Source organism: Corvus hawaiiensis, chromosome 3, assembly GCF_020740725.1.
Source record: "Corvus hawaiiensis isolate bCorHaw1 chromosome 3, bCorHaw1.pri.cur, whole genome shotgun sequence".
Taxonomy (NCBI): Eukaryota; Metazoa; Chordata; class Aves; order Passeriformes; family Corvidae; genus Corvus; species Corvus hawaiiensis.
In genome coordinates, this window is record NC_063215.1 from 26,200,292 (window position 1) to 26,219,703 (window position 19,412).

General features: G+C 37.2%; 1 protein-coding gene across 20 annotated transcripts in view; it reads right to left on the reverse strand.

Annotated features, from left to right (window-relative positions):
* Window positions 1-19,412, reverse strand: part of DST (dystonin) — a 299,250-nt gene that overhangs the window by 51,338 nt on the left and 228,500 nt on the right. For 18 of the 20 annotated variants that reach the window (XM_048296861.1, XM_048296860.1, XM_048296883.1 and 15 more), the window contains 11 exons: window positions 15,740-15,901; window positions 14,547-14,717; window positions 13,130-13,296; window positions 10,767-10,926; window positions 10,182-10,508; window positions 9,923-10,007; window positions 8,544-8,785; window positions 7,365-7,571; window positions 3,568-3,687; window positions 3,276-3,383; window positions 1,338-1,556 (listed from right to left, as the gene is read on the reverse strand). In XM_048296861.1, coding sequence (XP_048152818.1) covers window positions 1,338-1,556; window positions 3,276-3,383; window positions 3,568-3,687; window positions 7,365-7,571; window positions 8,544-8,785; window positions 9,923-10,007; window positions 10,182-10,508; window positions 10,767-10,926; window positions 13,130-13,296; window positions 14,547-14,717; window positions 15,740-15,901 — 1,968 coding nt within the window. The remainder of the gene's footprint in view (window positions 1-1,337; window positions 1,557-3,275; window positions 3,384-3,567; window positions 3,688-7,364; window positions 7,572-8,543; window positions 8,786-9,922; window positions 10,008-10,181; window positions 10,509-10,766; window positions 10,927-13,129; window positions 13,297-14,546; window positions 14,718-15,739; window positions 15,902-19,412) is intronic. The other 2 variants (XM_048296882.1, XM_048296875.1) reach the window with 1 other exon arrangement.

Genomic DNA, 19,412 nt, shown 5'->3' on the forward strand with positions numbered 1-19,412 from the left:
TGACATACCATTGGGTAAACAATTCTAGTAAACAAGTGTTTCAGAGCAGATTATGTGTTAAAAGACATTAATCTTCTATTTAACAAACAAATCTCAGCTAATGGCATAGCCTGGGGAAAAAGCAAAAATAGAAGCTCATCTGAAAGGCTTCTCATAGAAGCAGCACGATGAAAGTACATGAGGAACAATCCTGTAAGTAAAGCAAGCATGATATGGTTCATGGTGACTAATCAAGGTAGTTTGTAAAGCTTATGTTATATAGCTAGTCTTAACAGAACATGTTTGTTCATTCTGGACATAATAGGAAGACAAATACATGAACCTGGTGTTTACCAGTCCATAAGAGTGGCACATTGCATTAGCTGGTCTCAAAGTAAACAAGACTTTGAAGCCAGGGTTCATCCTATCTAACTTGAGTCACTTAATTGAGGCAGCTAAAATAAAAAGAACACTAGTTACTCTATGCTTAGCAGGGAGAAACAGGTATCTCCAGTGGCCATACAGGTTTTGCATCTGCCAAAACACGCAGGTTTTTAACCCCAGTGGGATACATCTGATTCCATGTGATATGAGCAGTCACCTGTGAAGCACCTTAATTTTTATCCAAACTGATTATATATCCATGTAAGAGAATCCATACAGTGGCCAGTCTACAACACTGTTGCCTCTATTTTGTGATGCTATGGTAAACAATTATTTATTTTAATTATTACAAAACAAACATTCTTGACATGATAAATTACTACGGGATTGCATGGTGCCCAAGCAATCAGTTCTTGGCCCTCTAATTGTTCATCTTCCTGACTCAGCTAAGTTTGATTTCAATGTTACCAATGAAACAAAAGCCAAATTTTTTATACATACATAAGATCAGCATATGTCTATATCTGTAAACAGATTGTCCCCCCCCCCCCCCCCCTTCCCCCCCCTTATGTTTCTTGCTCTAACATCCCATATCTGTTCTTTCTGTTTATGGGTTTGGTTTGTTCCAATACTGACATTAACGTGTACTTTGAAATATACTTAATTAATAACTTTTATGTGCTCAGTTCTCTCAGTACAATGGCAACTATTACCTTTTAGCTCTCTTTTATGCTTATACATCACTTGCTGCCTTCCCCAGAGACTCTTGCTTGCATGCACAATTTGGTAAACAGTAGAGACATGACTGAAAATGTATTTACTCTGTATTATTATTTTATTATTTAAGGTTTTTTTTTTTTCAACAGAAGAGTATCTGTTTGGGTTTCAAGAATTTTGAAGAGTACTCCACAGTTCTAAGCAAAAGATTTCCCGGTTTTTAACTCTACCTTTTTCAACACTGGCAAAATGCTTACCCTATGTTCTTCTTGTTGTTGCTTTAAAGTTTCATATTCAAGGGCTGGAGCAGGAAGCTGAGAGATGATCATTTCTGTTTCAGTTAACCATGGCCAAAGCTCTTCATAAGTCTCCCAGAACTGGTTAACCAGCGACTGAGCCCGTTCCAGCTGGAGGTTTCTCTCTGAGTTCATTTGACAGACTGCATCATATTTCTGTAAGAGGCTTTCAATTTTTTTCTGTAAAATAATATTAATTTTTTAAAAGTATATTTTTGTGTGTGTCTATTACCTTCATTTCTAAACATCTTTGACAATTATAGTACCAATTTACAGTGAATAACATTTCAGTTTTGAAGTTTCTACAGTATCACTGTTTAAGGTGGACAGAATCAACAGTGAGGGAGATCAGAATTTGGCAGAGTACTTGCAAAATAATTAGAATACATTTAATAATACTGATATTTACAAATAACACTTTATTCATAGAGCTTCTAGTCAAGCTGCAAATGATCTGACTGCAGATCTTAGCCCAACTTCCTTACTGCAGACACTTATCTTCAGTGACACTTGGCAGAAACTAAGTCTTCCACAGCATTTCTGAATCAAAGCAAGGAACAATACATAAAATGTGTTGGGATGTTTGGTTCGGTGGTTTTTTGGTGGGTTTTTTTTCACTCTGGCAAAATGATAGGATATACTCTCATGACTGTCGTTTACAAACTTGCAGAAACCACAAAACATTATTTTCCAGGTCAGCATACATTACTTAATGAGAATGTATTACCATTAATAACATAGATAATAGTGATAGAACTAAAAGGCTTATACATTACAAATTTACTGTATTTGGGCATGTGATAATAAAAGAAAGTATCTACTAGCTATACATTTTTCCTGTGGAAGACTGCCCATGTTATCATGTTTATGAAATATTGTATGTGACAAAGCACATAAATCCTAGCCTTGGAAAAACTACATGTAAGCAAGACAGTGAACGTGAAGAAGCTTTTTTTTTTTTTGGCAGAACAAGCTATCCTTTCATTTGTTATGTCTTGCATGTAAATTAAGTATAGAGATGCTATCCAGAGGACAGAACATAACCTTAACACACAGCTATACAATATTTTTGACAAATAAACATTTAGTGGAGACTCACACAAAATTGCTCTGCCTTATCACTACAGTTTCATAGACCGAACATCTCATCTATTCTAAATTCACTTAAGAGAAAATCAAATTTAGAGATCCTGCAGCAGAACACAATTACTGAAGCATTGTTTTTCACAGATCGGAAGGACTAAATCTACAACATATCCAGTCTCACTGTAATTTAGCAAAAAAATCCCAACCCCACAACTAATCCTTCCTAAATGCCAACACGAAAAATCCATCTGTACGTTTGCAGCCCTGACATTGGGCTCACCGTGTTTGTGTGTAACAAACAAAGCCATAAGAATGCCTTTCATGGGCTGTGACAGGATGGAATAATCTTGGCAAGCAAGGTTTACATGGAAATCAGCAGATATGAAAGTAAAGATACACACAGAGGTGCACAGCCGTTGAATGCAGCACAGAAATGCTCACGCCCAGAGCATCACTGACCCAAAAGAACTCAGAAGATAAACTGCCAGATTCCACACATCAACCCAGATGAGTAATACCTCTTCACTCAATCATCTATAGGCTAAAATGCTATTTACTATGGATGAAGATGATAAATGGCACTCCAAATTAGTGTCAGGCAAAGAAGCAAGTACACAGCGTTTGTTCTTTTAACATCCTGAAGGAAGGAGAGCAATACTCAACAGCATTTCCTCTAGTATTACAATCCTCAGAGTAGAAGTGACTGTAATTAATGCTTCTGCATTAATATTTTTAAAAAGACACTATAGGAATCCTTCTACTTATATATTGTCTGCATATCTACCACTGTAACTGCAATTTAAGGGACTTTACCTTCATCATCTGTTTCTCTTCTTCAGTGCATGTTTTCATAAGCTTATCCCCAGATTTAACAAGTTCATCTATAGTATCTTTGTGCCTTAAAATCTCCATGGTAAAAGCCTTGAAACACAATAAAAAATTGGTTAGAATAATAATAAGAAGAAAAAAAGTATTTGGAGAAAAAACTGGTTTTGAAGTGCATTAATTATGATGGACTGAAAATTAAATCATGCCAGTACATTTTCTAGATGGAGAGTGTGCCAGCCAATAATTAACATGACAGTTGGAAATGCATTTCTTTTACCTTTTGAACTTGCAGCTGAGCAGTGGTCTGGTCTTGCTCAAGCCTAATATCACCCAGTGACATCAGTTTCTTTTCTGTTTCTGCAATCCAGGCAAATTCAGCATCAGCTGCTTGATCAAACTAAATGAGGGAGACAAGAATTAGTTCAGCAGTTCTACAGACATGAAATTAGAATCACTGTTTCAAAAAATTTAAAGAAAAAAAAAATAAATAGCATATTTTTGAATTTTTAGAAAGATAGCAGCTCACTTTCCATTTGAGGTTTTTATATAAATGAAATACAATGCCCAAAATTGTTCTGAGATTGTAATACAAGCAGCCTAATTCATAAGCACAACAAAGCAACAGAAGCAAATACTTTTTCCAAAGCCTACAGCTCTCTAACAGTCATAGGAAAATAAAAATGGGTAATAATCTCAGAGTTTTAACTAGACTGCTTGTTTTCATTTTACTCTTCTTTCACATGTCTTTTTCATCTCTGTGTTTATTATTACTGCTAGTGTTGCAATTATCCTGAGACACAGTTGTTTGATGTTACCCTATTAATCTGAAGAGCTGTGTTGGTATTAAATGATCAGGACAAAACAATCACTGTTCAATGAAGTTAGTCCAAAAACCTCACCAAATTTAGAGAAGACAAGATTTCATCCAAATCTAGGCCTCGGGTTAAATGCAAAATTTTTTTTTAGCATTTGGGTGCAGCCAGTCCTTTTCCTAAAAGATTGACTTCTGACTACAATCAGTCAACATTTAAGTGTTTTAGAAATTACCTAAAAGCACTAATGTAATGAGAGGACCTGTCTCTTACTAATTTGCAAAGAAAAGCATGAAAAGAAGCAAGTGAGGATCTAAGTCTTCTGAAATGTGAGACCAAATTAAAAAAAAAAAAATCATACATTCTCTCTTCAGATCAAGTTTATAGGCATGCATCTTAGCACACACATTGCAGTACTCAATCAGGGCAGCTTTGAGCCTAAGCCATAGAGAAATATTGCATGGGATGTATCAGATACACATTGTAGAAACTACTAAGAATTTATTTATTGAATTAGTTAAAACTCTGGCTCCTCCCCGAAATTACCTGAACCTTAATATAGCTCTGAATTATTGTGAAAGTCTGTCAGGATGTTTTAGGTCACAACCAGCTTCTTGTGTTATTGATGCCCACACTTTCCTCAGAAGTCTTTTTCTGAACACTCTCAGTCCCACTTGTCTTTAAAATATGCTGGTCTGTGCCTTTATGGCTGTGGTCCATAACAGCCCTGCTCCTTAATATAACTGGAATTCATGTTAGTCACTAACTCAGACTTGTCTTAGTGGTTAATCATGAGTCCCACAAAACAAAAGATGCAGTTCTGAGATTTCATTCTTTATGAGTCAATCTTTTTCAGACTTTACAATCCATTTGTGACATGAAAGAGCACAACATTCTTTTTCACTATATGTCATTTCTCATTTAAAGTAAGAGAAAGTAAGGCTTGTCCTAAGTATTGTGACATCCTACTAGAAAGGTATGTTCTGAAACAATCAGTACCGTAAACGTTAGCATGAAGCACATGTGCCAGTGATAGTTAAATCCTGCCTTTAGAAACTACGGTTCACAATCAAGTTTTTCAGAAGCCCATCTATTTACTATAGAAAGGGAGAAGATGATTTCAAATCTGTTAGATGTACAAACTAACTGCAGTGTGACTTCCTGATACCAAATATTCATAGGTATGTAAGTAATATTGAGGAAACATTTAATGGAAATAACAAAATCAAGGCATGGCAGTGAAACTTCCAAGTTAAATAGCATTGAGGAAGGACAGAACTCTAAACTCGATTTGCTAAAAGTATAGGATTTCCAATTTGTGATGCTTAAAAACAACATAAAGGAATAAAAAGCATAAAATTGGTACTCTCTGCATCCAAAATTTGAAATGTTTTCTTCCCATTATACATGGCAGTTACCTATGTGCCCTGAGCTACACTTTCAGTAACTATAAAATTGTCTACTTAATCCCTGTCCAGTTTAACCAAGCATAGTTCATTGTGGTACTTTTTCTTCTGACCCGGAATGACTGCTGAATATGATGATGCTGTGATTTTCTCCACGAATGCTTTCTAAAGCACTCTCTACAGCTGCTTTAGAGTGAAGAACAAGTAAGCCCAAAGTAGAATATGACCTTGTGTTTCTACACAGGACTCCTACACTAGAGGACCCCACCAATGCCCACAGTCTTGAGAAATGAAGACTAAACCATGCAGCTGAATTTATCTCTAAGATAAATCCACCAGTCTGGGACCATTTTGCCCAGGTAGTTAAAAACGCTGGGCATTTCATCTGTCTGTTAGTCTTCCAGCTTCCATTCACAACATGAAGCCATTATGCCTAACCATCTGTGTTGCCGGCTGCACCCCTCACCTTGGTCCAGGAACATCTATCATGAAATTCTCAGCAGCTTTGTCCTCTACCCAAAACTTCTTAATAGTATAGGCACTTGAAGAAGTTGCCCCAGGGCAAATTTAAAAGAGCACTAGCTTTTTCAAAAATGCTTTTTATTTTGCATAGCTAAATGGGAAGTAGCTTATCCTCTACTGGAAGCACATTAAGCACCTGAAACTTATCACAGGATATAGTGTGTAGGAGTTTACTGTGGTGATGTGGGTTGGCTGAAGTGGAGGTTAGGGGTATGCAGGATGAGAGCGCAATGTGCCTTTGCAACATTAGCTAGTGAAATAGCAGCTCTGAACTTTTCATGTCTGCACCTGAAACTGCTCAACTTATGCTAGAGGATGCAACATAGTCATGGAATTCAGAAAATCTGAAGGAGAGCTAAAATACAATCTTCTATCTCACCTTATCACTCATTAAAAAAAAAAATCACCCTTCATTTTTGAATATCAGGTTAATGAGACAAGAAAATATTAATTAGCAAACCCCTTAAAAAGAAACCTGTACTTATTTTTAAGCTCACTTAGAAGAAAATCTGAATTACTGACAGTCTCTTTTAGTCAGTTCATGGCAAATTTTGAAATTATCACACATAGTTTCTCCTTGTCCTGTTACAACTGTTTATGGGAACTATATAGCAGAAGTAGAAATCTCCACCAGCATTTTTATGCCTGAACTGTAGGCAGACACTGGAAGATTGTGTTTTCACAATGTATTTATAAGCAGGCTTAAATATGAGACTACTCAGTGACAAAATTAGAGCCCAGTTCTCAAAGGGTATCCATATATACTTCTGTGCATGTACAGAAACCTCCATATATTAAATAACTCAGGTTTTGGGCCCCAAGAAGAAAAGCATTGTAGATACTAATAAAAGCAAGTGTTATTTAAATCCTCCACTACAGCTGGAACAAGGTCATCCAGCTGTTAATTGTGTAACGCACAGATGAGCTGGACAAGCAGCTGATGCTAAAAGCTGTGGCCAACCTAGCAGTATCAGTGCCACATCCAGAAAAAGTGGCTCAGGATCTGGACCATATTTTACTTAACACAACATGATGTATAAAAGATGTGAGCCATTCAGTTCTTAAGCAAACTCCGACTTGAGGAGCCACAGGGTAGCAACAGCAATTTTAGCTAAAATACTGTTGTTTGCATCCACAGAAAGGGAGACAGCTACAAAAGCGTACAGATTAACAGATTTCTGGCATTCATATCTTAACAGTGGAGTCCCATTTTATTCAAGTGGGCCTTTTGCTGCTCAAGTATAATGAACTTTTGGCAACATTATTAAAGGACAGCTTTTGTCCAACTACACATGGCCAGAGACTGTTACTGTCCAAAGAACAGTTTTCAGTACCTGCTGGGATCTCAGGATGGCAGCATCAATCTCATCCACCTTCTGAGAGATCGTGTCACTCACTAATCTGTAGCGTTCATTGTCCTCTGTTATCATCTTGTCTAGCCCCTCTCTGGCCCTCCACGGCACCAGCTCCAGGAAGGCACTGCCAACTTCATTCAGAGAGTCCAGTAAGCCTTTGTTGTTCTTTGCTTCTTTTTTCAGCTCCTGTAAAAGGCCATTTAAAACAATTAAACCATTTAAACATGGCACTATATGAACGGAACATAACACAGTTTGCAGTTTCTTCATACTTTCAACTACCCCGTGAGTTGAGAACTGTTTTCCACACAAACCAAAGGGCTAAATTAGAATACTTATTTTCACCTAATATGTATTTGCTTTTTGATACTGTAAGTTGTTTGACAGAAAGGTAGGTGATTCTTAAGAGAATTTTCCACAGAATCTAACCTAAATATATTTCTCTAGTCAGTATGACCATCTGAAAATTTTCTAAGAATTGTTAGTACTTCATGAAGCATCCAAAGAAAATAAAACTAATGGATGGTTGCAAACTGCAACTCCTTAAAGAACTAAGTCATCAGCAAATGAAATCAGCACTCAGTATAGCAAAATATGATGAATTCAAATGATTTCTGCAATGAACAATGACTGGATAGAATTTCAAGCACATATTCACGCAAGGGAATGAAATTTTACCTGTACAGAACTCCCCATCTATTAAAGAAATTTAACAGAATTTTATTAAGCTTCCCCCCTCAACATTTTCCATACCATGGAGCTTATACTACATTTTCTCTTTTGAACTAAATCTTGTTAAACAAAATTAGTAATATATGTTTAAAATACTGACACTTTACAGGATTTTATCCATGCCACAGCTAAAGAACTAAAATAACTTTGTTTGACAACTTATGAGGTTTCCCAGTCTTAGGTAGGTCCTTGAATAAAATGAAAATGTTGTGCTTCTCTTGTGCTAAAAATAAACCTCAGCCCAATTTCATAAGTGATCATAGCACATGACTCTGGAAAGGGAGTTTGATTCTTAACTACTGTTACATTTAGTCAAATGATCTGATGCCAAAATTATTCAAAAAGTTATTTCACGTCAAGCGTAAATTAACACAAAACCTCACCGAATCACAGAGCAGTAAATAATTCACAGGTTCTAAAACCTACTTTTTGTCTTTCTTGTACTTGGCTTAATTCTTCAGCCTTTGGTACTTGAGTTTCATATGAAAGTAACTCCATCTCTACTTCATCAAGCCATTTGCAGAGTTCCTCGTGAGTTGAGTGCAGTTGGCCTGCAAGCTGCAGAGCCTGCTCTAAAGTCTTGGATACATCAGAACTTAATTTTGTAATGTCTTTGTATCTCGCTTTAATGCCTTCCAGTTTATCTTGAACAATTACAACTTCATCACCTAAAATATCAAAGGGATGTTATTTCCTGTGATCACAAATATTAAAAAGCAAAAAAACTCAAAACCACAACAAAAAAAAATAAAATCCTGAACACCACATATTACAGAAACCTCAGTATTTAATTTATAAAATAACCCAAACAAGGTGACAAGGCCAATCTTCAACTGCTGTAAATTGTCCTACCATCAGTAAAGCCCACAAAGCTACAAAGTTTACGTCAGTTCAGAATTGGTCCTTCTGCCTTTTTTCTGCTTTACTAAACTATTAGAAAGTAAGGGGTTAAATCCAATATTTAACACAAATGTTCTTAAAAAATCCACCCTTATACTCAAAATACTTCTTAAAAAGGCCAAATAAAAGATATAAAATTGTTACTGAAAATGTAAAGAACAAAAAAATAAATCTACCTATTACTAATTAGACTTTCAATCACAGTTCACCCTCATTGCTGTCCATTTGAAACAGAACTCAAAAGGCTAAAAGAAAAACAATGCATTGAAATTTATTAGCCTTATTAGGAACATTCAGATTTCTTTATAGACTACATGCAATGTCAAAGTTTGGAACAGAAAAGGATAATACCACCCTGTGCAAACATATGTATGTCTCAAAGGGTTCAAGAACTTTACAAGTACTAGAAAATCTGGACAGATGTTGCTCTACAGAACAGACACATTGTATAGAACTGGAATGCAACCCTTCCCACAGCATTAGTTCCCACGGATGAAGCTTTCCCCTTGCAGTAATAGGTAGTCTAATATCTTGTTCATCTGTGGATGCCTGCAGGGAATTCACTGTGTCCACTGCCAAACAGCCCTCCATTATGAGTAATGTCCATAACTCGCTATTAGGAATGGAATGCAGGTTCACTAAAATAATTTTCCACTAAAAATAACAAAAGGATTCAAGGGCTAAATTCTCTACAGGCAAAAAAAACGCTTTTGCTCACTTAAATTAAAAGTAAAATTGATCCCAAAACATAACCTACCTTGACCTCAAACCTTTATTAAAATAAACAACTATGATTGCTTTAACCAGTAAATATGAACCATATTTACAAGTTTCACTTTAATTTTCTTTAGCACCTCTAAGTAAAAGAAAAGTATGAAAAATTATAGTTTCATGTAAGTTCTCACCTGTTGTTTGCTTGAGAAGCTCTAAGCCATTTTGTATAGCCAAATCAACACTTTGTTTTCTAAGAAGAATCTCTTCCTGAAGATCCTAAGAATAAAGGTCATTTATGTTAGCACAGACCTAACAAAATATATTATCTTTATTTAGAATAATCAGACTGACATTTTAAACCAGATATATTAATGAAAATAAATGTAGTATGGGGATATAAATCAAATTTAAAACATGAATTAAATAAGAAATGAACAGAAATCAAAATACCAGTAGTTCAGAGTGCTGTTTCTCAAGCAATTCTGTGTTGCAATCTTGGACTGACAATTTGTTCAGTTTATCATGGATTTCATTCAGCCAGTTCATCAACTCAACTTCGTCCTCCCCAAAAATCTGAGCATTGCTGTAAGCTTGCTGGAGAAGTTCACACCTGCTGTTGCTCTTCTCTTGAATTTCAATGTATCGTGCCTGAGCAGAATCTAGCTTTTCCTGCACCATATCTTTATCTTCCCTGGAGCTCATAGTCTTTAGAGACTGACCAGCGCTAATGGCCTGATGTAAACTCTTATTGTGAGCTAGGACATCATCTTCTAGGGCCTATATTTTATTTTAAATAATGAAGAATAATGGAAAAGAAAATCAGAAAAACATAAAATAAATGTAAGTGGAACTCAATAAAAATTGAACAAAAAAGGACGTATTGCCAACATAAATATATAAAACTTAAATTACAAGTGAAAAAAAATGAAACTGTATGGTAAAATGAGTACAGTGCAACAGCTTTGCCAGTTGTGTTGTGCTTTACAGAAGCATCTAAAAAGAATGACCAAAGCAGGTGAGTGGTTTGTATCTTACTTTATGCTGAGAAATTTGCTGCTGCAGTTTGGAGGCCTGCGTTCCAATGGGTTCTGCATTTGCAAGCCTCTTCTCTGTGGCTGTCAACCACTCCACCAGTGGCTCCAGAGCTTCATGGAACTGCTGTGCTACCACCGAGATGCCTTCCAGCTGACGGTTCCTATCAATACACCCAGGGAATGGTTAATTTTTGTAATGAAGTAAGTGTGAAACAGTTTTAGTAATGAAAAAAAGCCCCTTGAATCCTTTGAAAAAAACCCAGAAATAATTCAATCTCATTGTAAGAACCAGTCACCAAATGAAACAGATGTATATCCATGATACTCAATGAAAAGCAAGGTAAAGTAAAAATCAAAATTAAAACCAAACAAACACCTCCAAGGTATTTGTCTAATAAACCAGTTTTGCAAATAAAAATAATATCACTTTATTAATATACTTTTTGCTAAAAATAATCTATCACTGAATTTATCAAAACATTGTTTTACACCCAGTTAAGATAGTTCTCAAGTTTCCAGCTGTCTTAAAGAGTGAAGTTACATTCCCTTGACTATTATACATGTTTTAAGTTAGGCAAAGGCTTTACTGAACGAGAATATACTGTCATGCTTCTTCAGTGTTGTAAAATGTCTTTAAACATTTTTTTCAATGATGAGAACAGAATTATTTCGTTCTACATTTCATCTCTTGTCCTGGATAAGAGCTCTCATTGAAGTTAGTGAGACAACACTAATAAAGCACAGAAACTTGACCTCCAAAACAGAAAAGCAGTACCTAAAACATTTGTCGTTCAGATTATTACATGTCAGAGAAGACTGTTGATTACAGCAAAGACTTCTCTACAAGCAGTGCTGAACAAATGCCATTCAAGCAGACTTTTAGGAGATTTGTTCTACATGAAAACATCACAATATCGTCTTTCAAACGAGGATCTCATTCCAGATAAAAGCTACATTTATGTGCTTTCCAAGGCTTATAAACAAGGTAGACTTGACATACTTAGCCATGGAACACTCTGTGGGGTACTCTACATTGTTTTCAACATCATTCTCAAATTCCTTCTTCATTTCTAGAGACCAGCCAAAGAACAATGGAGACAAGCTTGCAGCTAATGGATGGCTTGGAAAAAGTTGCAATTTCATTTGTAATTAGATGTCATCAGACTGGGAGGATATTATTAAATTAAACATGACATTAACATTTACCCCAGCTAATGAGTCAGATTCCTTCAATAAAAAAAAAAAAAAAGAAGGAAATAATGGTCTATTAGTGGTTGACTAATTAAATAATCCTATTATTAGTATGAGGTAACAAAACAGGTTCAGCTAAAGAGAGGCTTCCAGAAGGAATAGAAGACAACAGAGGTGAGGTGAGCTCAATACTACTTGAAGTACCAACACAACCATTTGCTCTTCACTGTAAAGCTTCACTGTGCACTTCAAATTTGTTTTCTTCAACTTCCCAAGTCCTCTCTTACTCTCAGTTATGTGCCTTTTTTTGGGCTATGTCTCATGCACTCTTCTCTCTACTCTGAAAAAGACTGTCCTTCTCAAATCCTTACCCAGAAAACACGTTCAGTAGCCCTTCCAACACAGATTTCTTCAAAGACACTTCACAGTTCATCACTTTACAGGTATTTTACACACTGACAACAAGTCACAAATGTAAGTCTGTGTTTACACAGATATTATGTGCATGGATTTCATTTGAGTTTTTTTAATTGGAACTTGAATTGGACTGCAATGTCTTTTAGGAGATAGGGCTTTCTGTGTTGCTAGAATATGAAAGAAAGAAAATATGACCTTTCTACATACTTGAAAGGTCCTTTTTCCTCTTGAAAACTAAGGGAGCTCAGCACCTTGCATGCATCTGCAACTGACATTATGAAGACCTCTAAGCTGCAGAAACTAATTGTGTAGGTGATATCCGAAAAAAAAAGGAAAAAATTGAGTACCCCCTCTTTGTAGCAGCAAGTCAGGACTTTGAAGTTCCAAGGTAATACCATTATTATTTGTTAGGTGCAAAATTTGCACTTTACTCTATTGCAAAACGTGTTCCTGCATCAAAACACCTGCATTCTAATGAACTAACAGAGATAAAATATTCAGAAGATACATATGTAGTTAATCCTAGTAGATTGTCACATCTTAGACAAAACTTTTTTTTAAGAGCTTTAGGTCTCTTCAGGTCATTTTTCTCCACTTTTCCTTCAGAGGACCCATTATATCAATATCAAGAGACTAAGAAGTAATGTAATTAAAAGAATGATAGTACTTCACACCGTAGAGTTCCACATGCTGCTTCTAAACATCTATCACATGCTATGTCTACATTTTTAAAATCCATGAAAGAATTTCAAATACCTTGTTTCAGCTTTACTGAGCAAGGCATCCCATCGACTATCCAGGAAACTCAACTGTTTCAAGATTTTCACTCTATCAGCAGGCTCTGCTGACTCCGCAATTTTCTCCCCTTCACGTTTGATTGCTTCAACAGTGGGCTTGCGGTCATCCAGCAGCCTCTGGAGAAGCTATAGAGAAAGCAATCAAGCACCAGGTTATTAAGAAATATTGCAATAATACAAATGTAACAACAGCAGACTTCTTGAAAAGCCGTTAAAACAAAAAACCTAAAAACTAACCCACAATGCCTATATTGTGATAAAAGTGTGAACAATGGTAATCAAAGAGACACACATATCACAAACATAAACCCCTTCCCTGACCAACGCAGGCTCATTTTAGTTTCTCAGTTGTTTTCCTAAGAACACTGGAGTTTCATGAAGCCCAAACATCCCTGGTTTCTCTGAGCTAAGGACGTGTGGCAGCCCAAAAAGTGAACATATAGAGGAAAAAGTTCTACTTAATACCCTTGAAGTAATCCAGCTATTTAGAATTAAGTTACATTTTACAGGAACATTTGTGGGAAAACTGCATGCCCTTCTAGATTTGGCATCACAGAGGTAATTCTGATACATAGAGAAATGGGAAAATAGATACTAAAACTATTGTCTAATCAACTCATCACTTGTATGAGATGCAATTGGGTTCACCTATCTAGTGTAGTACATTAACTTCTCTGTAAAGAAAAAAATATGCCTCTGTATACAATCCTCCCCATCTCCATTCCCTAGGTGCCTTTGGTAACATTAACATTTTGCCACTGCAGGAATCCCAAGATGACAACCTGGACTGGCCATAACTCTGTTTAAATCTTTGGGTGGCAGTGGGCCACACAGTCCAGCTGCATGCATTGTATGTTTTATCAGCTAGATTATCATTCTTTTCTATAACCATTATTAAAATACACCAGAGTTGATGACACTGATAGCGTTTCTACATTAGCACAGGCCATTTCCCAATGGGACTCCAACTAACTACTGACAATGATCACATCAAGATCAAGAGCCAAGTATTTAAATCTGTAATCTGCAATCTTATCTTGGAAGTATTACAGTGAAAATTTACTAGGTTTTATTTCCTACCTTTTATGCTTTCTCTTTTTCCAGTGGATCTTTAACATCCTTTCCAGATAATGTTAATAATTCTAACCAGAGGTCAGATTGCATAGTATCACTCTCTGTCTTATATCCCAGAAGATGAGCACTTCTCCCAACCCTGGACAAAGTCCTGAGTTTTGAACAGATGGCTCCTTTAAACACCTCAGCACACTCCAGTGTAATATAATACACTTGAACAGATATTATGCTTTGCCAAAGACTGGGAATTTATTCTCATTGATCCAGTGGAAGGAGAGAGATTCTGAAATCATTTCACTTACCTTCTGTTCTTGTATTTGCGCCTTGACAACTTTGAATTCAGCAGATGGTGGTTTCTGATTAGCCACAAGATCTTCTGTATCAATGAGCCAGCTAAGCAGAGATTCAAGGGCATCCTGAAATCTCCCACAGTGGAGAAGAGCTTCCTGCAATTGCGCAGCACGCTGGGCAACCTGAAAAAGCAGCAGAGGATCTCACCTACTCATTTTATTTCTGTGAAATAATTAGTCAAAACCTGTGGAACATCTGTCAATATCACTAATAAATACTCTCATTTTTGTAGTAGCTATTCATAAAAGCACTATGTCACAATTCAGCATCAATCTCTTGGGGCTGGAGACATCCAATGAAAAAAACAGACTCCCAGTATATCAGTCTGCTCTAGTAATTCCTCACAAGGTACTCCTCTATACAGCTCCGGCATTATGAAATATACTGACGGGATGTTCGCATTTCAAACGGTCTTTATTTTCTTTATAGAATGAGCCAGGAATCCAAAGTAGCAGCTCTTAATAAGGGCCAATAATGCCATGAATGAGAAATAAAAATAGGAAAGGAGAAGGCAAATAGGTGAACTGCAGGTGTCTCTGGTTCTGCTGCATCACTCCTTCAGGAAGAGAACAGAAGTTGAGCACCATTCCTACTTCCCACCCTTTCCATTTTCCAACAGCAGCTACTGCTGAAAGAAGACTCTTGAAAAGTACAGAAAAACATCTACAGCCAGTTTTTCAAAGCAGTGGTACTTTCTGATGTCTCAAGCAATACAGTCCTAAAGGTAAAGGAAACATTCCACCAGTCATGCAAAGCTGGGCTGTATTTTTGCCCTGTGCAGGTACAACAGTGTACATGAGCAAATACAACAAAGTGAAAAAATATGCGAATGACTGAAAGTGGGACTGAATCTCCAGGGATCCCTTCCAACCCCAACCATTTCATGGCTCTGTGAGTCTTTCCTGAATAAAAATCAAGGACAGACCTAGATAAAGTTTGGCAAAACCTTATAAATGACAGCAACACCTCTGGCTATTAGTGATATAAATTTTATCCTTAGAATTACAAACAAAGCGATTGTGTAAAGTAAATATAATTCATATTCTTAGTGAATATTTAATTTCCTGTATTTTGAAAGATACCAGCAAGCAAATAATCAAAAGGCAGAACGCAACAAAAGCAGAATAGTATACAAGATAATAACCTTCTTATTAAGAGTCTTCCATCGGGTGTTGACATCTTCAAGGTCATGTTCAAGGTTCTCTGTGTTGGTACTTTTAGCAGCACTCTGAATAAGGCCCTGACCCAACCAATTTACTTCCTGTTGTTTCACTTGTAAGGGTTCAATTTCTTCTTTCTGGAATACCTGCAGTTGAAACCCAAGACAGTCATGAAACATGGTAACTTCTGACATAAAATTCATCTGGTATTTACATGACCGTATGCAACAAAAAAAATTGCTTAAAACTGGCGTCTAGAAGAAAGGAAGCCATTCATTGTCAGGACCTTCCTAAAAAAGCATTAATAAATCTAAACAGAACAGACTCAACCTAAACAGAGTAAATTCAATACACCATAGAAGGGGAAATGGCTTACATTTCCATGAGTAGTTATAGGTAGGAAGGAAAGGGACCAAGAAAAAGAGAGGTGGTGGAAGTTTTGGGGGGTGAAAAAAAGAAAACTTCTGATAGAGGGGGAAAAAAAAAAAAGACTAGAGAAACTCACCTGTTTAATTACCTATCTATAAAATCTAACAAAAAATGGCACAGGCCAAGAGATACAACTGGGCTTTTTTTCCAAATTAGGACCAAAGCCGAAGTTTTAAGTCAAAGAAACAGTGAAGGAAGAGATATTTTAAAATCGGTTTGGGAGATTATAATAGTAACAAGTGAGGAGCAGGCACTACAGATGCTGTTGAAACAGTATCCCAGCAGACACTCAGGAAAATGGGCTTTCGTTCAAAGGATACTCTTGCAAATCACCAAGGCTTTGACCGTGCCCAACAGCACTTTGAGTAGTTTTGTGTTTGCTTTATTTTACTCTTGCAGGTATTTAAGCTTTTTCAGAGCCAGATTATTACCAATAGCAACAGCGATGTAAATCTCCATTTGTATTCAGCAGCATTAAGCTGCACTGACACAAGTGTCAATGAGATCAGAAAATGGCCTGAAGCCCTTGAATTAATTACACAGGCCAGTGAATAATAACCAATGAATAAACAATGCTAAAGAATGCTCAACTTTTGACCCTAAATCCTTCAATTTCTATAGCAGCATTCAGTAACAGTTTTGGTGTACACTTAGTGCATTCAAAGCAACCTTTCTCAGCATCCTGAAAAGCAGGGATCACTCTGAATGTACCAGCAACTCTCCTCTTTTGCACCAAACACACTGTGGCAAGTGATTGCTTTCAAAGCTGCAGACCTCAGGTGGCTGAGCACGCTTCCACCAGCTTGACAAGTCAATCTAGAAGCTACAGGAAATACACTAAACATGAGGGGTAAAATAAATTAAGCATCTCTAAGAGATTTGTTCCTACAGACAAAAAAACCCTTACAAACTCTAAGACTGTGGTTACATGAAAACTGAGAGCGTGCAATGAGTTGGCTGCTCCTTGAAGAAGGAGAATGTGTTTTTCTTGACTGTAGGGTAGGGAGGAGGCAGAATAATATTTCAACACAGAATCAATAACAAATTCTTCTTTTATGTGCCATAAAGTCTCATCTTTTGAGAACAACGTCCTACCACAGACGGGACAGATCTCCATAATCTGCCCTTTAAAAATGCACACATTCTTTGTGGAGAGAAGCTTAAAATAAATTACAATTATTGCTGAGGCCAAAGTTTACCAGAACAACTTAGCAACAAAGCTTGAAGTATCTCAGATTTCAACCAGAGTGGGAAGAAAAAAATTACAGACCCGACAAACACCCTTTCCTTATTACAAATCTTCCCTTACTCTCTTACCTCATCCACCACTCACAAAGCACTGCAAGATCCTGTGCTTGTAAAATACTACTGTAACGTCAGATCTGCTTTCTGGCACGCAAATGCAAAAGGCAGCTTTCAGAAGAGGCGGTGAGCCTTTAATCCGCCTGCTGTGGAAACCACAACCATCTGATACTGTTGCTTGCACCTTGATGAGTAAGGCTGCTCAGGCTGAACACATGGACTGTAGCTGCCCTTGAATGGCATTGCCTGCGACCACAGTCAGTGCAGACACCGAGCACCAACACAGAGCACGGAGGAGGCATTCCACGTCGGGAGTAACAGGCACCAGCTGGGCAATAAATAACCCTGCTCAAAACAGCTGGAGTAATCACCCCCTCAGAATTTTCCCCCAATTCATTTCCCATACTGACCATTTCACCTACCTTGAACAGCCCATGTGTGCTATGCAAATGACACTGATTACTGCATCTGCCTAATAATTAATTTCTTAAAAGTTGCATTTTTGCAATAATGGCAAAACTTAGAGTTTTAAACAAATATCTTTAAGGTTATATTACAACTATTTCACAAATCTATGGTTTGTTTTTTAATTACCTTGTTGGACAAGAGGCCATTGCAGACTGTATCCAAGGTGTCTTGGATGCCAGTAGTCCAAATATTGCCTTTATTTCTCCCTGGGAAAACTTTTGGGCAGTTTACAGTGCTATCTAATTCAAGCTGTTGAACAGAAAATGCCATTTCATTTGAGCCTGTACATGCTACACTGCATTCCTCCATATCAGATAAAATTTCATATTTTGCAAAATCCAAGTCACTAGTATTTACAGCAGCATTAGCATAATAAACATCTACATGAGGAGATACATCATCCACATAATCCTCCTCTACTGTTGTGACTCGTATTTTAGTTTTTTCATTAACTTCATATGCATTTTCCACTTCATTTTTGCCAGGGGTAATAATTCTTCCATCACCTTGAAGAGGATCTTCATGTGACAGAATTTTCTCTTTGAAACCTTGTAAGTGAGAGTATTTCCCCTCCATCTCTTCCTGATCACTCTCACATGTCTGGGCATTGTTTTGTTTTACTTTTCCAGAGGGTAAAATGTCATGCAAAGCCAGTCTGCAGCTTTCTTTGACAGGGACACTCATGCTTGCAAGCAGTGGGGTTTGCTGCTCTCTGCAAATTGCTGGGATATATGGTCTGAACTGACCTACTGCATGGATATCTTCTGCAGAAGACAGACTTCGCATTTGAGTTTGCTCCCCTGCTAACAGTGTATCTTGTTTATCTTCTCTTTCGGTTGGAGGGCTGCATAAACCAGAATCATCCTCTTCCGAGGTAAGAGAATTCGTACCCCACTTGCATTTGTCTAGTCTAGCTGCCTCTGACATATCAGCAGTTTCATTAAAGGAGCTTTCACTTCTGTTAGTGTAATCTGGAAAGCTGGGTGGAACAAGCATTCTCCACGATCGTCTGTGCTCCTTCTTTTCTGTGTGAGACTTTGCTTTGGGTAACCCAGCTGTTCGAATTATATCGCTGTTCAGTTTAAGAGCATCAAAGATCATTTTTTCATCTAACTTGTTAGCTTCACGGCTTCGGAGCTCAAAAACACTGGAAGAAGTAAGGGCACCATTGGAGCACAAAGTACTGATGTCCAGTGTTCTGTGACTGTAGGGTAAGGTCCGGTCTGTAAAATGCCTCGAAGAGAGGCTGCCCTTGGAGCCTGAATCAATCTGTTCATTCAGCCGCACAGTGTCATAGATAGACCTCTGGGGAACGTAGCAGTCCTCAATATTTAGATCTTCATCCTCTTCCCCTTTGCCAACACATGGAGGATTCTGACGTAGACAGTCTGGCCTGCTAAGTGGCTTCCCCATGTTGGAAGTATTCACACAAATACACCTCTGTTTTCACAGATTCAG